At 40.8% G+C, this 18,533-nt stretch overlaps 5 protein-coding genes across 8 annotated transcripts; 3 read left to right on the plus strand and 2 right to left on the minus strand.

The window, feature by feature from the left end:
• Positions 1–357: 357 nt before the first annotated feature.
• Positions 358–2,372, plus strand: LOC116192873 (probable prolyl 4-hydroxylase 3). The gene is made up of 5 exons (XM_031521562.1): positions 358–670; positions 755–842; positions 934–1,033; positions 1,446–1,601; positions 1,839–2,372. The coding sequence occupies exons 1-5, from the start codon at positions 534–536 to the stop codon at positions 1,892–1,894; spliced, it is 537 nt and encodes a 178-aa protein (XP_031377422.1). The 5' UTR covers positions 358–533; the 3' UTR covers positions 1,895–2,372.
• Positions 1,852–4,740, minus strand: LOC116192872 (RNA pseudouridine synthase 2, chloroplastic). The gene is made up of 8 exons (XM_031521560.1): positions 4,356–4,740; positions 4,144–4,287; positions 3,753–4,019; positions 3,459–3,661; positions 2,960–3,038; positions 2,590–2,765; positions 2,395–2,497; positions 1,852–2,144 (listed from the first exon to the last, which is right to left on the minus strand). Exons 1-8 carry the CDS (start codon positions 4,707–4,709, stop codon positions 2,127–2,129), a joined length of 1,344 nt encoding a protein of 447 aa, XP_031377420.1. The 5' UTR covers positions 4,710–4,740; the 3' UTR covers positions 1,852–2,126.
• A 933-nt stretch (positions 4,741–5,673) lies between these two features.
• Positions 5,674–7,073, plus strand: LOC116187591 (NEP1-interacting protein 1-like). Its single transcript, XM_031516397.1, has 4 exons — positions 5,674–6,067; positions 6,198–6,376; positions 6,463–6,687; positions 6,764–7,073. The coding sequence occupies exons 1-4, from the start codon at positions 5,938–5,940 to the stop codon at positions 6,923–6,925; spliced, it is 696 nt and encodes a 231-aa protein (XP_031372257.1). The 5' UTR covers positions 5,674–5,937; the 3' UTR covers positions 6,926–7,073.
• LOC116187571 (V-type proton ATPase subunit B2) lies at positions 6,980–12,049 on the minus strand. 4 transcript variants are annotated; one of them, XM_031516375.1, is made up of 16 exons: positions 11,826–12,049; positions 11,485–11,560; positions 11,286–11,376; positions 10,906–10,961; positions 10,716–10,814; positions 9,989–10,048; positions 9,685–9,796; positions 9,344–9,549; positions 9,037–9,165; positions 8,787–8,924; positions 8,450–8,600; positions 8,239–8,321; positions 7,903–7,950; positions 7,759–7,812; positions 7,589–7,672; positions 6,980–7,485 (listed from the first exon to the last, which is right to left on the minus strand). In XM_031516375.1, the coding sequence occupies exons 3-16, from the start codon at positions 11,341–11,343 to the stop codon at positions 7,300–7,302; spliced, it is 1,464 nt and encodes a 487-aa protein (XP_031372235.1). In that variant the 5' UTR covers positions 11,344–11,376; positions 11,485–11,560; positions 11,826–12,049; the 3' UTR covers positions 6,980–7,299. The 4 variants fall into 4 exon arrangements, with proteins under 4 accessions (XP_031372235.1, XP_031372226.1, XP_031372218.1 ...); XM_031516366.1 differs by having other exon boundaries at positions 11,485–11,604; XM_031516358.1 differs by lacking the exon at positions 11,485–11,560.
• A 1,739-nt stretch (positions 12,050–13,788) lies between these two features.
• Positions 13,789–15,512, plus strand: LOC116193164. The gene is made up of 4 exons (XM_031521953.1): positions 13,789–14,131; positions 14,511–14,613; positions 14,872–15,033; positions 15,127–15,512. The coding sequence occupies exons 1-4, from the start codon at positions 13,857–13,859 to the stop codon at positions 15,292–15,294; spliced, it is 708 nt and encodes a 235-aa protein (XP_031377813.1). The 5' UTR covers positions 13,789–13,856; the 3' UTR covers positions 15,295–15,512.
• Positions 15,513–18,533: the final 3,021 nt, after the last annotated feature.

Genomic DNA, 18,533 nt, shown 5'->3' on the forward strand with positions numbered 1-18,533 from the left:
CAAAAAAAGTAATAATTTCACAATGACATTAATGTCCAAAGATAATAATCTTTCTTGCCTAGAGACAAAAATCCCGATAGATAACATTTCAAACTAAGGAATTTTCTTATTAAATGTTAAATTCTACAAAAATTTGCAAACATAATTAATGATCTTTACCGTGACATTAGTTAATGTGGAACATACTATATGTTCCTTGTTTACTCAAGACTAATGTTCCCTGTTTACTTAAGCAGTCATAGAGGCCAACTGTCCAACCGGTTTCCCCACGAAACCTCCAGCACCCAGCTCCGTCTCGGTCTCCAGCTATAAATTTCCCGCCACATCCCAAAACCAAAATCTGAACTATAGGATATACCTCCTCAGTACACTTCTAATATTGATGGTATATCAGAGTCTCGATCTTGTCTGATCCCGAAGAGGCTCACCCACTTCTTTCAATATCTGTCGGTCCTGATCGCCGCCCCGAGCATGGCCAAGGGGAAGTGCCCCCGTGTGCAGGTCTGAGGGCCACCAGGCACAGAGCGGTGTTCATGGTGCTCCTGGCACTGACGGTGGTGTTACTGGTCCTGCTGGCACTGGGCATTGTGTCTCTGCCCATCAGGAACAAGGCCTCCCCGCCAGTTGATTTCAGTCCCATCACCATCCTCAGGCATCAGAGCTCCGACCGGTAAGGTTCCGATCTTCGGTTTTTATCAGTTATTATTCATTTGTTTGTTTCCTTTACTTTGCTGTACGTAATGGGCATGAACAGGAGAAGTGAGGAGTCAGGGCAGAGAGGGAAGCAGTGGTCTCAGGTGCTTTCGTGGGAGCATCGAGCTGTTCTCTATCACAATTTCCAGGTTTGTGATGTTCCCTTTTGGCCCATTTTTTTCTCCATTTTACTTTTTCATTGATGATATGTGATCGTTCTGATCCTACCGTTATATGCAGTCCAAGGAAGAACGCGAGCACTTAATAAGCCTTGCTAAGCCTCATGTAGTGAAATCGACTGTGGCCGACAGCAGAACTGGAAAGATTTTCGATAATGAGGGTGTGTTTGTTTTCTGAAAAATATTCAACTCAACTCAACTCAACTCAATTCAATTTATCTTCAATTCAACATCACAATCATTACTATTTTTATTTTTTAAATTTTTTTAACCATTCAATTCAATTTTTAATATTAAATTCTCTCACCTATTCATTACTTTTTCACAATTCAACAACACAATCATTAGTTAATCATTATTTTCTCTCAATTGTTTATTACTTTTTCACACTTTTTCTCATAATTCAACCATACAATCATTACAAACCAATTAAAATCAAAACTCAACTCAACTCAACTCTCAATCCAAACGCACTCTACATCCAGTTGAATTAACAGCAGAAGTTTTGCACTGCACTTGCATTAATAAGTTGAAACGAGGGGTGAAGTGACAGCTTTAAACTGTTACTTGCAGTGTCCGGACCTCCAAATGCAAAAGCAAACTTCAGTGACGTACCCTGGTGCGAGTTACCTGAGTGTGGGAATAAGGGATTGGCACCGAAGATGGGAAATGCAGTACTATTCTGGACCGTGAAACCTGATGGCTCAGTTGACCCCGCAAGTGTGCAAGGTCAGTATAAGCTCCTCGTCCAACTAAATCCGAGGACTTCAACTTTTCTTTTTTCGCCCTTCTTTTGAATAACAGCGTTCATGCATTTTACATAACAAGCACTTTCGTGATTAACTGCGGCCCCTCTTATGAATAACATGGTTTGAAGTTCTCATCTTAGAGAATATGATATCTCACTTTCAACATTATCATTTTTTTTCCCTTCTTATTTTTGAACTAATACCCAACTGAATGCAGGAATGCTCTCCCAGCAAACAAACAATAGCAGAGACTTTTCCACTAAATGGGAGTGACTATATGGATCATTCTGTGTCATCACAATCACACTCTCACACTTTATACAGATTTCCTCGGGCATCAAAAAGCCAATTGAGAGACATACATTATCAGAAGGCATATCACTCCGACTTTTACGCTCCTAATGCGTCAATATACCGCCCCGTGAAAAGAATCGATCTGATATATAAAAGAAACCTCGATACAGATCCTGTATCCTACAACTTGGACAGCTCCCCAACAGATATATTATTTCCTCGGCAAAGGCTGCACATCAGAGAGAGGATAGTAAGTGCCTACGTCGAGAATCATGAACTCACTAGAGCATCAGCATCAACAATACCAACAATGACAACAAAACACACACACACATAACTAGGCAATATTTTGTCTGCTAAGAAAGCAAAATTACATCAACTCTGATTGACTGATGGCCACACCATGACAAATCAAAGAGTGGGGATGAATTTAATGTAAATGATGATGAAATTTTGATAATATCTCCGGTCTAAAATACCTTATCAGATCCAAGCGCCCGGAGCTGGCTCAAAACCTCGGCAAAATCTTCAGGTGGCTGACATGAGAAATGGGTATTCTTCCCAGTCTGGGGATGTTCAAACCTACAAAGACAGAACTCCACCATAAGGGAATTATACACCATAGCATCCAAAGCAACACCAGAATGTTGACAGACTGTGATTTAGTTTCTAACCCTAAAGCCAGAGCATGGAGGCAAGGACGTTCTAATCCTGACACCAATTGGGAAAGCTTTCCCTGAGAACTATGTGGAAACCTGGGCTGGAGTAATGACAGGATCATGCCCCTCGTCCCTCCATAAACCTCGTCTCCCAGTAAAGGAATTCCAATGTGCTTGGCATGAGCTCGAATCTACTTGATGAAAGGAAAGGCTTCGTGAGTGTATAGTATAGAGAATATATAAATACACATTACCAACATCATCAAAATGCTTGAATTTTCTATTTGCGGCTCGAAGAAAAGCCAATTCCTATAATAAGCAGGCAAGAGATCGTTCTGCAAAAGCTTGGTACGGAACATATTTAACCATGTAGAGTTCGAAGTACCTGATGAGTACGCCCTGTTTCTAGTCTCCACTCAACCAATGCTGCACTACCACCAGCGAGAACTTCAATTACTTTATACCTACTCGAAAGGACAGGAATAGATTACTATTAATAATAATAGTGGATCTTCTTGAACTCCAAAGGGTCCTCACTCTCAACAGTCCAGCAACAAAGGACAAGGGAAAGCACATGCAGCAACTGAATTATACTAATTAAGTATGCCAAACTCTCTTGAACCTACAAATACCAAGCATGATACATTGATTGTAAAAAGAAAAAGAAAAGGTGATTTCCTTAAAACATTTACTACGTCTGAAAAAATCTAAACCAACAATGCAAGTGCAGCCTCTACATGTTTGATATCTTTTCGCATGCCTATCGGTTGAATTCAACTAAAGAAATAATTAAACAAATAGGAAATAAGATGGCTTCCTGCAGTAATATGTGTCATATTATGAACCTCCATAGACCATATAAAATAAAGCGTTTAATGAATCACCTACTAGCAGCATATCGAGCCTGACCAGTATTAGTTGGACCTGGTATAGCAGCCATGCGAACCCTGTTTTTCACATCACGACCAATTGGAACCTCAACACGTCCCAAGAGTAGGGAAGGCACTCCACATGTAAGGCTGATGTACACTCTCTGTATGGTGTGCAGCTTGAATTGTTTGGATAAGTGGGCATGGGAATGCTCATTCTGCAGCCAGCAATCTTATAGACTAAGCAGAAGATATAAATAGGCTTGACACAGTAGCAGGAAAAGGGCAACCGGAGAAAAGAAATATGACCTTTGCAACAACCAGCAGTCCACTGGTTCCTTTGTCCAACCTGTGCACAATACCAGGTCGTACAGAGGAGGCATATGAATTAGAACCGCCTCCTTGCATAGAATTTTGATATGCAGCAAGAGTACTTGACTCATCATCACTATCAGATGCATCTTCTACCTCAGAAAGGAGTTCCCTTTCCGAGAATGCAACAGTCGGAATACTGCAGTGGTGAAGAATGGCATTTACAAGGGTTCCACATGCATTTCCTGGTGCTGGATGAACAACCTGGACCATAAGACAACAATGTTCTGATCAATCTTCCCAACCAGTAGACGGCAGCTGAGAACTAAGCATCATTCCAAACTTTTCGAATACAACACAAGGCAAACGCACAATCATCGGAGCTTACCATGTGCGCAGGTTTGTTAACAACAAGTACATGTTTATCCTCAAACACTATGTCCAGAGGTATATCTTCTGGCTCAGCCCTCAGAGGTTGCAACTCCGATATCGTGCAGTTAATCTCATCCCCAGCACGTACGCCGTGGGAGACCTGAAGAGTAACCATTCTTGTCAAACAACCTACTGACTCATTGAAGAAATTAAATTGAAGAAGCTCACCTTATCGATGACGCGGCCATTGACGGTGACAAGCCCCGCGCGGATGCTCGACTGCACCCGAGCCCTGCTGATGCCCCGTATGCGAGAGGAGATCCACGCGTCGATCCTGAGCTTGCTGGCCTTGGTGTCCACCGTCTCCACCAGGTTGACGCCGGCAAAGCTGCTCGTCGGCTCGGAGCTGGAATCAGCCCCATCGATGGCATCGTTGGAGCTCTCCACGAGGCCCGGGCCAACTCTGAGGACCGTCAGAGCCCTGAAATGAACTGGAATCCGAGCTCCGACAAGACGGCGAGGCAAGGAGACGGAGGAGACGGAGGAGTGGAAGGTGAGCAGCTCAGGGAAGTGAGACAGCATCCTCTGCAACCCGACTTGCTGTCGGATTTCTCCCTCTTCCTTATAGAATGATCATGTTTGATCTAATGATGGGCCGGGCCAATTGGGTTATTTTGGGCCTACATTTTTCTAATAAGCCCATAGTTGAGCTACTCTTCCAGGGCCAAGCCCATACAAGTGGGCCAGGCGGATCTAGCTTGAATCGCCGTCTGTTAGAAATTAGAATTAGAGAGGTGAAGAGACTCCTCTAAAATGTACGGATTTTTAGGCTTTGACGAATATAAAAATTCTAATTACAAGTCCTCCGGCCGGTGAGTTGCGAGGATACTTGTATTTTTAGGAGACGCGTGAGTAGGTTGTAAATTAATTGAATAAATTTTTTGAAAAATTCAAAATTCATTAATGTATTATTCAAGAGTGCCTTCTAGAAGGAAAAAAAAAAAGAGATTAGGGTAAAAATTAGAAAAGTCAACGCAGAAAATATAAAGGGACGATTAAACTTCTAGCTCATTATTTACTGAGAATGTTTACGTGAAAATTCCTCAATAAATAAATTATCCTTGAGAGTACTTTAATTTATTATATATATATATATATGTATATATAATATGGATAGATTATATAGGTGATTTAAGATAAGCATCACAAGTGGACACTATAGTAAATAGAATTCGTAGGAGAAACAAGGTTAGCTCATACACTGTGGCGTGTAAGTTTCCATTCGGATTTTGTCACATGATTTGATTGATTGTTACTCATAAATAACAGTACTCATCGAACATTTAGTCCCACGTTAGTATAGGAGAAGATGCTAGCGGTACTGTGCAATTCTGCTAAGGTTTTCAGTTGACTCGGTGGAATATTTCAGATTGACTTTCAGAAGCTTCCGAAGCTCAAACTCCATGGATGAATTAAAAAGGGACAGAACTGAAAGGAGGGACAAACAGAACAGAAGAAGGCGGCCCCATATATGTTAGTTGACGACTTTGACCAGAATCGTTAAACTCAGACTCGGATGTCCGTTGAGTGACTCGTTCCATCCGAACGAGTGGAGGCGTCCTTTCCCGGCAAATTCCCAGGCTACCCGCTTTCTGTTTATTAGTATAAGTTGTTTCAACTCGGACATGGGGTTACGTTTCCAACAAGACATTGGCCTTCGTGTTTGAGTGGCGTGTTCAATCCAAACACCGGAAAAGGAAATAGGAACGAGAAACATATTTTGGCAGCAGAAGTATATCGCGGGAAGAGGATGCGGAGCGTACTCTGCTGCTCCTTGCTCAGGGAATTCGTGGGGAATATGTGGAAGCTCTGCTTCGACGGAGCTTCTGCTGCTGTCTGCTTGCTTCTGTACGCGACTCTTGCCGCCTTCTTCGTGCTAGGTTCGTGTTTGTCCCCCTCTTTTACAGCTTCTGCGAGGAACACTGAGTTGGCGCCAGGATTTTCTGTCAAGTGAATGGATTTATTTATGGAGAAGTGAACGTGATTGTGCATGTACTTTTTGATTTATAGTTGGCGGGACGCTTGGGGTGATAGTCGGATCTCTAACTGGGTTAAGAACCGAAAGCAGGTTCCTACACCGAGCGGCAATTGGGACCGTGGTTGGTGTTCTCTTCTCGTTCGAGCTCCTCAAGCTTTCCATTGCTTTCCTCCTCCCTGAGGGCAATGGATTCTGCATATTCGGCCGCTTGGTGAGCTTCCAGCCCCCTGGTGAATTCGTTTCTTTTATTTTCTCACTGAAAAATTCTCGAATATACTAATACCTGCCCGTCGACAGTTTGACTCTGCAACTGTTCGCATTGCTCAAAAACTAGTTCGAGAATGGTACACTGTCCGTGAGCTCCCAACCCTTGCAGTCAATGACAGTAATGTTACCTCAGATGTTTCGAACAAACTTGTTAGAGCACCAAAAAATTCAGATAAGATTGTGAAGACAAGAATAGCAAGAGACGACTTGATCGATTCTTCGGGGAACAGAGTCTGCTGTCCCATTTGCCTTCAGGTTCGGTTTCTACGATATACTTTCTCCTGGTGGATTTCATTGCTTATAGGCTCACACCTCACTCTTTCCGTGGCAGGATTTCGAGTTCAGGCAAGTGGCCCGAAAGCTCCCTTGCTGCCACCACTTGTTTCATCAACCATGCATCGATAAGTGGCTCCGTGGACATAATTCTTGCCCACTATGCAGAAGCATAGTTAAACAGAGGAAGCACAGTCGGGTCCAGAATCTAGCACGGTAGCATAGAAACAGTTCATTCTTTGAAGGCAATTGTGAACATAATCACGATGCTTTGTAGAGAACATTCCTAGCAGGCAAAAGTGCTTGGAAGAAATTTGTTTCCCAGTCCCATAAAGAAATTATAATACAACAACAATTATTTCGATAAACCCAAATGTGCAGTTTTAACGCTGATGTTCCAAAAATACTAGACCGATAATCGTTAACCGATAAATGAAAATAAACTACCATTGTCCACAAAGTAAACCCAATAGCTCTGGCTAGATACAACAGTTTGGCCGAAGAACTGGAGGAGCGGAAGACCTGGTAATGAACTCAATATATATAATACTGGCAGGCAATCTAGCTAAAAGCTGGGCTGACAGAGTCATATGATCAGCCGGTTGACTCGCGGCTGTAGTATTGGTCAAGGGTCTTTGCTGGTATACGATGGAGCAGCTCACGGGGGAATATTCGAAGCAAAGTCCATGCAAGGTCGAGAGACTGGAAGATGTTGCGGGTATCGTAAGCGCCCTGACTCACGAATTTCCTCTCAAACTTGTCCAAGAACTCCAAATAAAGCTGAACAAAACATCCCCCAGAAAAACAACTGATGTCAATCTTCCCTGAATATTAGCTATGAAGAGAGAGAGAGAGAGAGAGAGGGAGGGAAAAAGAATGAGACCAGATCCTCAGAAGAGAGTGCTTCTTCTCCAACCACAGCTTTCATTGCTTGAACATCCTTTCCGATGGCATAATTTGCATAAAGCTGAAGATAAACAAATAAGAACACAGTTATGAGAACTTGTAATGTTGAGATGAAAACTTTAGGTTGTAGTTTGTTGTAGAAAAGACCTGATTGGAAACATCAGCATGGTCTCGACGAGTCATCCCCTCGCCAATGGCACTCTGCGGAAGCAAGATTAAGGTGGCATAAGTCAAATTTTCTTTCCCAGGTTACCATGCACTTATTAAACCAGAGAAATCTGAAATCTCTACCTTCATTAGACGAGAGAGAGATGGAAGCACATTGATTGGGGGGTAAATCTGTTCCAATAATCAACATTGAAGGAATTAGTGACTAAACGAAGTGTATAATATGTATCTATATGCATAACTAGCTAACTGACCACCTAAAACCGTAAAGACATAAACTAAAAAAAGAATGGATATCTTCCGTTAGTTAAGACAAGGCCAACTTCTTTGGGAACCTACGCTACTTTATCGACATCAAGTAAGCTACACAGATAAACAACAAAATACCTACTAAATATAATAAGAATGGGACAATTGCTTTTATGTAAGACTAGGTATTGCTGCTTGCTGTCGACTGACCTGTCGATTGTAGAGCTGTCTGTCAATATAAATCTGCCCCTCAGTGATATAACCAGTAAGATCAGGAGTTGGGTGTGTAATATCTGATAGATGGGAATACACAGATGAGGCGGGTGAGCATGCAAACAATATAACAAGGAGAAATGGCAATATTACCAGAATAAATTAACGTCGGAGACTTTGATGAGAAATAAGACCAGAAGATAGTTACCGTCATTGGGCATTGTCAATATAGGAATTTGAGTGATAGAGCCTTTTCGCCCTTCGATACGACCTGCCCGCTCATAAATGGTTGCCAGGTCAGTGTACATGTAACCAGGATAGCCACGCCTTCCTGGCACCTCTTCCCGGGCAGCTGATACCTGCAGTTCAATGATAATGCAAAAATCGATTGATCCAAGGATCATGTCTAATTGATAAAGATGGAAAATCAAGCTGGTTCACTTCAAAAGGAAGGCACTAAAAGGCCTTTATTTTAAACTCGACAACTGGGGAAATGTGTGTTGATAGAAACGGAGTCCTGTGAGGAACAGAGAAGTAACCGTTACCTCACGAAGGGCATCTGCATAAGAACTCATGTCCGTCAGTATGACAAGAACGTGCTTCCCGCATTCGTAAGCCAAGTATTCAGCAGTAGTGAGAGCAATTCGAGGAGTGATGATGCGTTCAATTGTGGGATCATTGGCCTGTGCAAGAAGCAGACCTTAGAAAAAGGGAGAATTACATCAAAAGAAGAAGACAGCCCACAGAAGTTGTGATGGAAATAAAAAAAATATAGGAATCATGTATAAGAATTACCAGATTTAAGAAAAGAGTCACTCTCTCCATTGATCCATTTTCCTCAAAGTCTCGCTTAAAGAACTGTGCTGTCTCCATGTTTACACCCATAGCTGCAAATACGATGGCAAAATTGTCCTCCTCATCATCCTACAAGGAAATTTATGTTCCAGCTAATAAGAAACAGAAATTGCTATGTGCCTACATGTTAAAGATGGATCATTCCTAAGTTCGATCAGGTTAGAGAGCAAATAAGTCATAATATCACATTGCAAATGAAACTCCAAAAGCAGTTCATTCTGATATGCAGGGGAAGCTGCAATCATACCTTAATGTCATCAGACTTCTCCAATCGTTTGACAAGACCGGCCTGGCGACAGATCTGGGCAGCTATTTCATTGTGAGGAAGACCAGCAGCAGAGAACAGTGGAATCTTCTGTCCACGTGCAATGGAGTTCATGACATCAATTGTAGAAATTCCCGTCTGTATCATTTCTTCGGGATATGTTCTCTCACTAGGGTTTATGGAACTTCCTGAGATTAAGTGAAACGTTCATTTGTAGGAAAAACTCAGAGATCTCAAATATGTCCTCTCCAGATATATAAGGCACGAGAGTGAAAACTAGAATGTATAATGTCCAACCAAGAATTCTCGCTGATATTGCTCACCAGATATATCAAGGTAAGCCTCGGGCAAGATCGGAGGACCATTATCAATGGGCTTCCCAGAACCATTAAAGATACGGCCAAGCATATCCAGTGATACTGGGGTTTTCAGCACCTGCATATCATTGGAGACTTACCTTTACTATGAATATCATATTATGAATGCGTGAAATGTTTATAGAAGTTCGGGTCAACCAATTGTTTGGGGTCTCCCATAGCTCAACAGCATTATGCTCAATGTTATAACATGTGCACTTTCAGTGATTAAGACCTTCCCTAGGGCTCAATGACCAGCGGCAGGAATTACCTCCCCAGTGAACTGAACAGTTGTAAATTTGTTGTCAATTCCAGATGTTCCTTCAAAAACCTAAGAAGAGGTAAATAGGACATTAGAAAACAAAGACTTGGAACGAAAGCTTCAGTATTGCGAGACTCTGAACGACACGAGAACAGTATCTTTCCTCTTCCATGCAGGATTAAAGATTCCACGAACTGCCAATGGTATAGAGATGTAATAGGGAAATACAGCTACCATAGAGGGGCATATGACCAATCAAGAAGCAAAATTGAAATAATCAGAGAGCCTCTACAGCAACCGAAAAGTTCATCGACTTGCTTAGCATGTCATTTTATGACTCTACATGCCATGCTAATCAGTCTGGTTCGTTATCCCTCATGCATTTTTTACAATTAAAATGTCCATCGCTAAGTTATGATAACCCAAATCTTACGACAGCATGGACTTGTTGAATGTAACCTGAAGTTATCATCTTGAACAGCTAAATTGCTCCAAAAAAACACTTGCTAACAGCTATTACCAAAATCAATTCAATAAATTCCACTTTTTTCTGATGCATGGAATCAAACACATTTTGATTCCACTTTGTTTGTTGAACATTGATTCTATTTTGCAGAAACAGGGACGGCAAGCTGTTCTCGTTACAAATTCCCCAGCACAAGCACATACAACCACACACAAAATGAAGAGAAGGTACAGAAAAGACAAGCAGCAGCAGCAAAATGATAGAGATAACCTGCACAACGGCCTTCTCTCCATCAACTTCCAGCACTTGACCACGCCTTGTTGTTCCATCTCCCAGTTGGATATTAACTATCTCCTGATATTTTGGACCCTGAAGCATCATAAAGTTAATAACATCTATCTAATGATAGGCACGTCAGGGGAACTAGAAGTGTCAGAAATGACCAAAAACTATGGTCTACCTTGACTTTTTCCAGAATAACCAGCGGCCCAGCAACACCAGAGACAGTTCTGTACTCTGCAAGTTGAAATCATGCATATGAACCTGTTTACAGTATCTATAATCCGGAAAATCAAAATAAAATCTAATGCATGATCAACTTATCACTAAGTGGATTCAATTTTTTATTGCAAAAGTCTTTCCGCGTTCCATTTTCAAGGCCATTTAAAAGTAATTCAACAATTAAGATGACTGTGAACTTCATTGCACCTAATAAGAGACACTGTAGAATCCCCTTCCTTTTGCCTTTTGTATACACCAAATTCGAGAAGAAACACAGCTTGAAATCTGAAGTATTAAAGGAAGTTATTATCCCAGATAACAAAGCATCAAAAGGCTTACCCATGCCAACCTCGAGAGTCCCCTCCTCCATGTCCAAGACCTTCTTAGCCTCTCCCATCTTCAAAATCTAGCACAGCTTACTTTCACAAAACTGCACCAACTCAAAACACACACAACCCAAATTCAACTGAACAGTTGAGCGATAGCCGTTCCGCAACACGACAATAACCCAAAGCAACTACAATTCTAGTTTGCGTACACCGATCCAGAACAGTAACCGCCGCGTACAAGTAGCAACCTAATCCATCAAACATCCATCCAAACAGGCAGAGCCTCTACAACGTTCACATGGACGATCAATCACAAAGCTGATCTGAAACTGTAATTCGCTTTATTAGCGGCAACTGCAAGCTCGTACGTATTAAAAAAAGACGAAATTCACAATCAGAAGTCTCTGCCAACTGACAGTTAGAGCTAAGTGCTGTAAAAAAGCCGGAACGAACTGTCGGATGTGCCGCGTCGTTCGTGAACAAACGGACGGCAGAAAGGACCATCAACACGCATGGACGATTACGATCAAACGCCACTCTGATAACTTACTCGATTGAGCCGGGAGCTCGAACTTCCCCGATCACTTCAGCGAGAGATGAGACGATGGCAGACACAGTAGAGAGAGAGAGAGAGAGAGAGAGAGAACAGGGGTGGACTAATGGCGTGCATAAATGCAAAATCGCTGGGGGTAGGGGGAAAAGTGAAAGGATTCTATTGCCCGAAAAGTTGGGGCGCCTTTTTCGGTTCCACCGCTTTCCATAGTTCAGAGGATAACTCCGCTGGATATTATTTTCTTTTCTTTTCTTTTCAATACCACGAGTATCTTGTGATACCGCGATAGACTAACCCTTACTCGGGATTCGGCTTGATCCCGGTCGAAAAGCGCTTTCAGTGCGCATCAAAATTCTGCACGAAATTTCTCTATACGAATTGAAATTTGTTATAATTGACTTTCATTTCTCACCGTATGATTTTTCGAACGTCATTCTAATGCATTGACATGCAATTCGATTACAATACGTGGATAATAGGTAGTACCACCGATCGAGCTTATACTTTATGGCAAAATATCTCAATATTCACAGTATCACGATCCACACCTAATTTCATTCATCCATTCACTAGGGAAAAAAGGACGAAGTGGATGAGCTTTGGTGAAGTTGCCCTGAAGCTTCTTCTTGCCTTCTCTTGATTTGGTTTGATGCGTTTGCCGGGAGACCAGCGCGCACGTGTCACACATGGATCCGACAGCAGATTCTTGCCACGTGTTAGTTAATGCCACACTATTGGGTGCATCCTGCCACGTCAGACGATGTAATGCACATGCTTCCAAAGTTTTGAAGCACCATGCTGGGTCGATGATTCATTTGGAAAATGACAAAAAATGGTTTGACCAATTATACACGGAATTGATGAAGCTGACCTCTGGGAGTAGGAGAGCAGACCAGCAAAGTCTGGATGGTTGAGAATTGGGACAATTGTCTCGACGTTTCGAGTTCAAATTATATCTCTACAACTGTAATTACCTTAAGAGTTATCGTTTGTTGTCAGGGAAAGTTTGTGGAGGGGTCATGCGAATCTGTGGGAGTTCATGTAAGATGTTTCTCACTGTTTGTCATGCTCGAGCTGAAGCTGCCGGAGTTCGGAGGGACGTGACTGCGCACTACCCCAAATCTCTTCTTCTTTTTTTTCAAAAAAAAAAAAACCAGATATACTGTTATACGTATATAAGTTGTGTTTGTGCTTCGAGGACGAGGGCTTAGTCAACTCGGAAGTTTCGGGTTCGATTTTCTTAAGTGAAACTCTATTCTTATATTAGATCCGGTTGATCTATCGCATGTAAGTTTGCTTTATTATCCCTGGAGACCTTTATAAGTCATAGCAAAGGAAGGGGCATATTTTACCATTACTAATGGATAAATGGTGAAGTCGTATCATCAACGATGTTAAGTAAGTTCGGAATACGCCAACGAGAAATAAAGATGACAAGGTTTGCTGCAGTCGCATGCTCGAACGTTTCAAGTAGAGATCAGAAGAGTCAATAGTAGCTCTTGCTTATGGTCAATGGAGCAAATCAACTTGAATTTTGCTTAAAAGTTCGAAAGTGTATCCTTGTGCTCTAGAATTGTCATGACCAATGAGGTCTAGTGCCACATGAATAGTCAAATTGCATTGCAGTGTGTCTCAATTCAAGAGATTTGATTGAGGACTGATGGGTGGATAGGTACCAGTTCGAGCTAGCACGGGTCTCTTTGTGGGCCCATTTTGGACGGAGGCCCATAATAAGCTGGAATAATTGCTGGTCCGCTGCCCAGGCCCAACACACACTAAACGGTCTTAATCAAGGGACGGCGTTGGCGCATTTCCGGCGCCGGCGTTTGTGCTACGTTGTTTCATGTTCCAGTGAACCTCGCTCTTAGGTTAGGACCGTAGATATCGCCACGTCATCAATTGATCCCCCTCCACCACCAATCAGCTTGCTGCTGAAGTGACAATGAGGAGTAGATAAAAAATGTCCTTCCTCGTTGTCTCCCCCGACGGCCACCATTTCTGATTCCCAAACAGAAAGCTCGGAAGGCGATGGCGAGACCAGAATCCGTCACCCGTTTGCTCTCCCTGGTCTTCTTCGTGACCGTCGGCTTCTCGGCTATTAGGGCGAACTCCCAATCGCTGCCGCCGGCGAGGCCCGATGGGTTCGTGTACTCGACTGACCCGGTCGGCCCGGAAACCATCATCATCGAGGCGTTCTTGGACCCGGTCTGCCCCGACAGCAGGGACGCCTGGTGGCCCCTGAAGAAGGCCCTCGACTACTACGGGCCTCACGTTTGGCTCGTCGTCCACCTCCTCCCTCTCCCGTGAGTATCACGCTCTGCTACTCGATCCACATCCCGCGACGTTCTGTTGCTAGAATCTGTGATTCTATCTGATCGTTTGATGATCTTGGAGCTCAACATACAGCTGCCCTGCATTCGTTTGAATGATCGGTGGACAATTGGAAGATGAGATTGTTTCTTGGAAGTTGGAATCTTTTGTGCCGAATTGATAAACCATGATGCTCTCGTTGTCCATTTCTGATGAAAAATGCATGCTTTTGAATAATTCTCGAGTGACTGCTTTCTTATTGAAGTCCAATTTCATGGATTGTCCGGTATATGTTTTTCCATGGAAATATATGTTCTTATGGTTCCTGGCAATGGTGTTCGATGATTTCTTCTTCTTCTATGGTGTATGCAGTTACCATGACAACGCCTACGTAGCTTCCCGTGCTTTGCACATTGTCAATTCGCTGAATAGCTCCGCGACCTTCCACTTATTAGAGCTATTCTTTAAGCAACAGGTAAATGTTTCCACATAGTAAGTCGATAACTTTTCTGTCTTGAAGAATGCTTTTGCATCGGACTGAGCTGATTCTGTTCAATGTTTATGCCACATATAAGGTCAGGATACGATATACGCCTATTGGGAATTTAAATTTGATGAATGATGGAACTTTTCTGGTCATTATGGTGTTCGAGTGATTTGTATGTGCCGAGATTCTGGGGCCAGATATATGGGTTCCATGGTTCAGTTTAAATTTAACAAATTGTTCCAACAGGAGAAATTTTACAATGATCAGACCCTCAACTTATCAAAGGCTTCCATCGTGAGACTTGTTGCAAAATTTGCTACCCAAGCCGTGGGCAACTCGTTTTACTCCGCCATAGAACAAGGCTTCAATGATCGGAGAACCGATCTCAAGACAAGGGTGTCTTTCAAGGTAAGAAAAACCGTCGAAGCTAATATGCAAGAGCCTTTTTACTTGTATGTATATATTCACGGATGTTTTTTCTCCCACTCTATGGCATTGCAGTATAGCACTTCAAAGGGAGTTTCTGCCACGCCAACCTTCTTCCTGAATGGATTCGTGCTGCCTCATGCTGGTTCTCCCATAGATTTCGAGGGTTGGAAAAGCTACATTGATCCACTTATCGGTGCATCGAGCGACAATGGGGATGAAACCCTTCACTATTTCCTGTAAAGAGCACTATTGTGAAGAATTCTCGTGCTCTATAGTCGCTTCATGGGCAAAGATGTCAAGCACAGACAGGCCGTCCTGTTACTGTAGCCTGAAAATAACATAAACCGTAGCTCCACCCGGCCCCTTTGGGCTGCCTTTTATGTTGGATGTCAGTCAATGCTGTGTCATACTTTGTTACTGCAATATGTGAGTATCATCTATATATTTTATAAGTAAAATTGACTCCAATGCAACAAAAAAGTAAAATTGACTCTTAAAAGCAATTAATAGGACTATATTTCATAGGGTTATAATCGTCAATTTGCTTTATCGTTATAAGATTTGAGAAGAATTGAAAAAAAGGTTATAGTATTACTGTAGCTACTATATTTCATATAATAAAAGTACGAGATACGATATATAATTTTAAATTACTTATATAATTACTAATTTATATACTAATTATAGCATTCATATATCCACACTATGTATATAGTAAAAAACACTTTAATATATATAAAAGTAGACTCTTTTGAACTATTATAATTTATAAAATTATTATTAAGTGATAATAAATGTAGAAATCGATTCTAGATAGAATATTATATGTAGATATATATATATATATATATATATAAATAATTAGCAAAAAATTGATTTATATAAATGACAATGAATAATTTCATAAAATATAATACATATTAATATAATATTATTTAAATTATCAACAGAATAAGTAATTAATTTAATTGCTTAAAAAAGCAAGTTTGCTTTTCAAAGATCCAAATTATATAATTTTGTGATAACGATAGAGGGCATCGCAATAGAGACCACGTTAAAAGAAGCAATTAATTTATTATTAATGTAATTTTAAAATAAAAAAGCTTGTTGCAAGCGAACTAATTTAATGATACTTAGGTCATTTGAAAATAAAATTACTAATTTCATGAAATTACGATTCATAAAAATAAAAATATACATATATAACTAACATTTAATTTGGAAATTAAAAGCCCACGAAATAGTTTTTTTAAAGCAAAAATAAAATTGCATATTAGTAAATACATGGATAGATTAACTACGATTAATCGTTGTAATATATTAACGATTTAATAGATATATAATTCACTTTAAATAAGACAATTCGATGTAACATTATTATTGGATTATTTATACTCGGTCTATGGATATTGAAAATTATCATTTTGAATTCAAATTAATCATTTTTTTTATTAATAAAAAATATTTTGTTAGAAATGTGAGTAACTCCCATAAATATTATAACATGTATGCGACAACGAACAGTGCAATGCACGGGATAAAAGGCTTATCTAATCTACGTTCTGCTTGTTTAATTTGTCGACTAAAGAAAATCTGCCCAAACAGGGATGGCCTCGTTATCTGATCGGACTGTTGTTGGGGGACACAAATTTTCCGAAAAGACCGCGTGTCCTTTAGGATCAATAATTTGAGGCATTGCATATCCGATGCATTCAGAAGTTATGGTATATGCGATTAGCGAATGAATCTTGTCGTTGCATCTGGAAATCCTTGTCTCGCCTACGCATCTCATTTTCTTCAAAACTGGAAAACATGAAATACTTTGCTAGTTTACCGCGAATTAACTGTCTGGGCATTATGCCTTTCTTTCTTCGGTTAATAATTGTGTATGAACTCATATTAGTTAAGTGAAAGAAAACCTTTTATTATCTTTTTTCTTTTCCATTCTTTTCATATATTTTAGTCCGTTTTCATTTTTTACTGTGTAGTATTTCATATCCAAGGTTTGATGGACCTGAGTTTTAAGCGCCATTTCTTGGAGTGAAATTTTCAAAGAGAGAAGCTACTAAAACAAACATCCTTCTTCTCCTCCACGGTTCCTGCAATTCACTACGTTGACTCGTGGCTTTATTCCCCTGCATGGGATGTAATGCAAACGTGCCCCTCTCAACAAATGTTATTCAAGCCACCGGGTTCATTGAATGTCTCAACCATATGATAGTGTATATTTTCTCGTGGTCTTACGCAGCCCGTCTCTGTTCAGTGCATGTGAAATTGGCCATGTTATTGATTTGAAGGTCGTTTTTGTTTATCCTGCTGGCTTGTTGGTGCCATTGGCAAAGATCGCACGATTCATTTTACGGTATGTCGCTGCAAAAGAAGATCTCTAAAAGGCTATCTCGAAGGCACTTGCAAAAGCTTGAGTATTTTGAATCCAATGTAGCAAATTAGCTTTGGCCTGTTTGTTGCTTGTAGAAATTCCCGTGAGAACTATCTTTTCGAGAGAAGTCGGAAAGTCCACCTCATTATTATGGAATTATAAAAAGTATGTCATTATGGAATGACAAAAGTATGTTATTAATTTTATGAACATTAATGATTCATTTGTAATTATTCGTATAACTTATGAAATAGAAAAGACATTTTAAAAAGTTATATAATTGTAGTTCAAGCCATACTTGGTGGGCAATTTCGACCATCTGATACTACAACCTACTCATTGCACATGAAATTGCCATGTTATTTATCGGAAAGGTCCTCTGAATCCGCTGCAGGTCTCTCCGTATCATTTCTGCTCTTGTCAATATTTGCATGATTCAGTTTGAATTTGTTGAGGTAAAAGATGCTTTCCAAAAAGTTCTCTCAATGGCACCTGCCGTAGTCTTCTTATCAGTAAGTTTTGAATTTGTTGAGGATTTTGACTCCAATGAACCAAATGGTTCACTTTTACCTGTTACTCGGTGAAGTTGTTCAAACAGTTACTGAGAAATTCCACGACACTTTCTATGCAGACAAAACCCACCATGTAATCGACCTATGTCCAGCACTATGCGATTAGAGCTAGACTCCGCGATATCAGTATCTCTTATTCTCGTATTGCCAGTAAGCTGAGGCTGGACTCTACAAAATTCGGTGCAGAGATCCAGTATTTACTAGACAAAGCTATTTGCCACAAGGTGATCGATGCCAAATTGGACCGTGCAAATGGCCGAATTGTGTCAAAGGAGAGCAAGCACATTAATCCACCAATGAGCCTCTAACTGCATTTCACTCAACAATCACCATGTGCTTTAAAATGCATAATGAAGCTATCAGAGCCAGGAGTCTTGTATGGCGAAAATGTTGGCGGCTATTATTACCAAGCATTGCTATCGTCCATACTAGCCTTGATTAGTATGTCAAACCAACAGAAGTTAGGGAATGTTAGTATGTCAATGTTAGGGAAGCCGATTAGTATATCGATTTTAGCCTTTTCGAAT

The sequence above is a fragment of the Punica granatum genome, chromosome 1 (genome assembly GCF_007655135.1).
Source record: "Punica granatum isolate Tunisia-2019 chromosome 1, ASM765513v2, whole genome shotgun sequence".
In the NCBI taxonomy this organism is placed as follows: Eukaryota; Viridiplantae; Streptophyta; class Magnoliopsida; order Myrtales; family Lythraceae; genus Punica; species Punica granatum.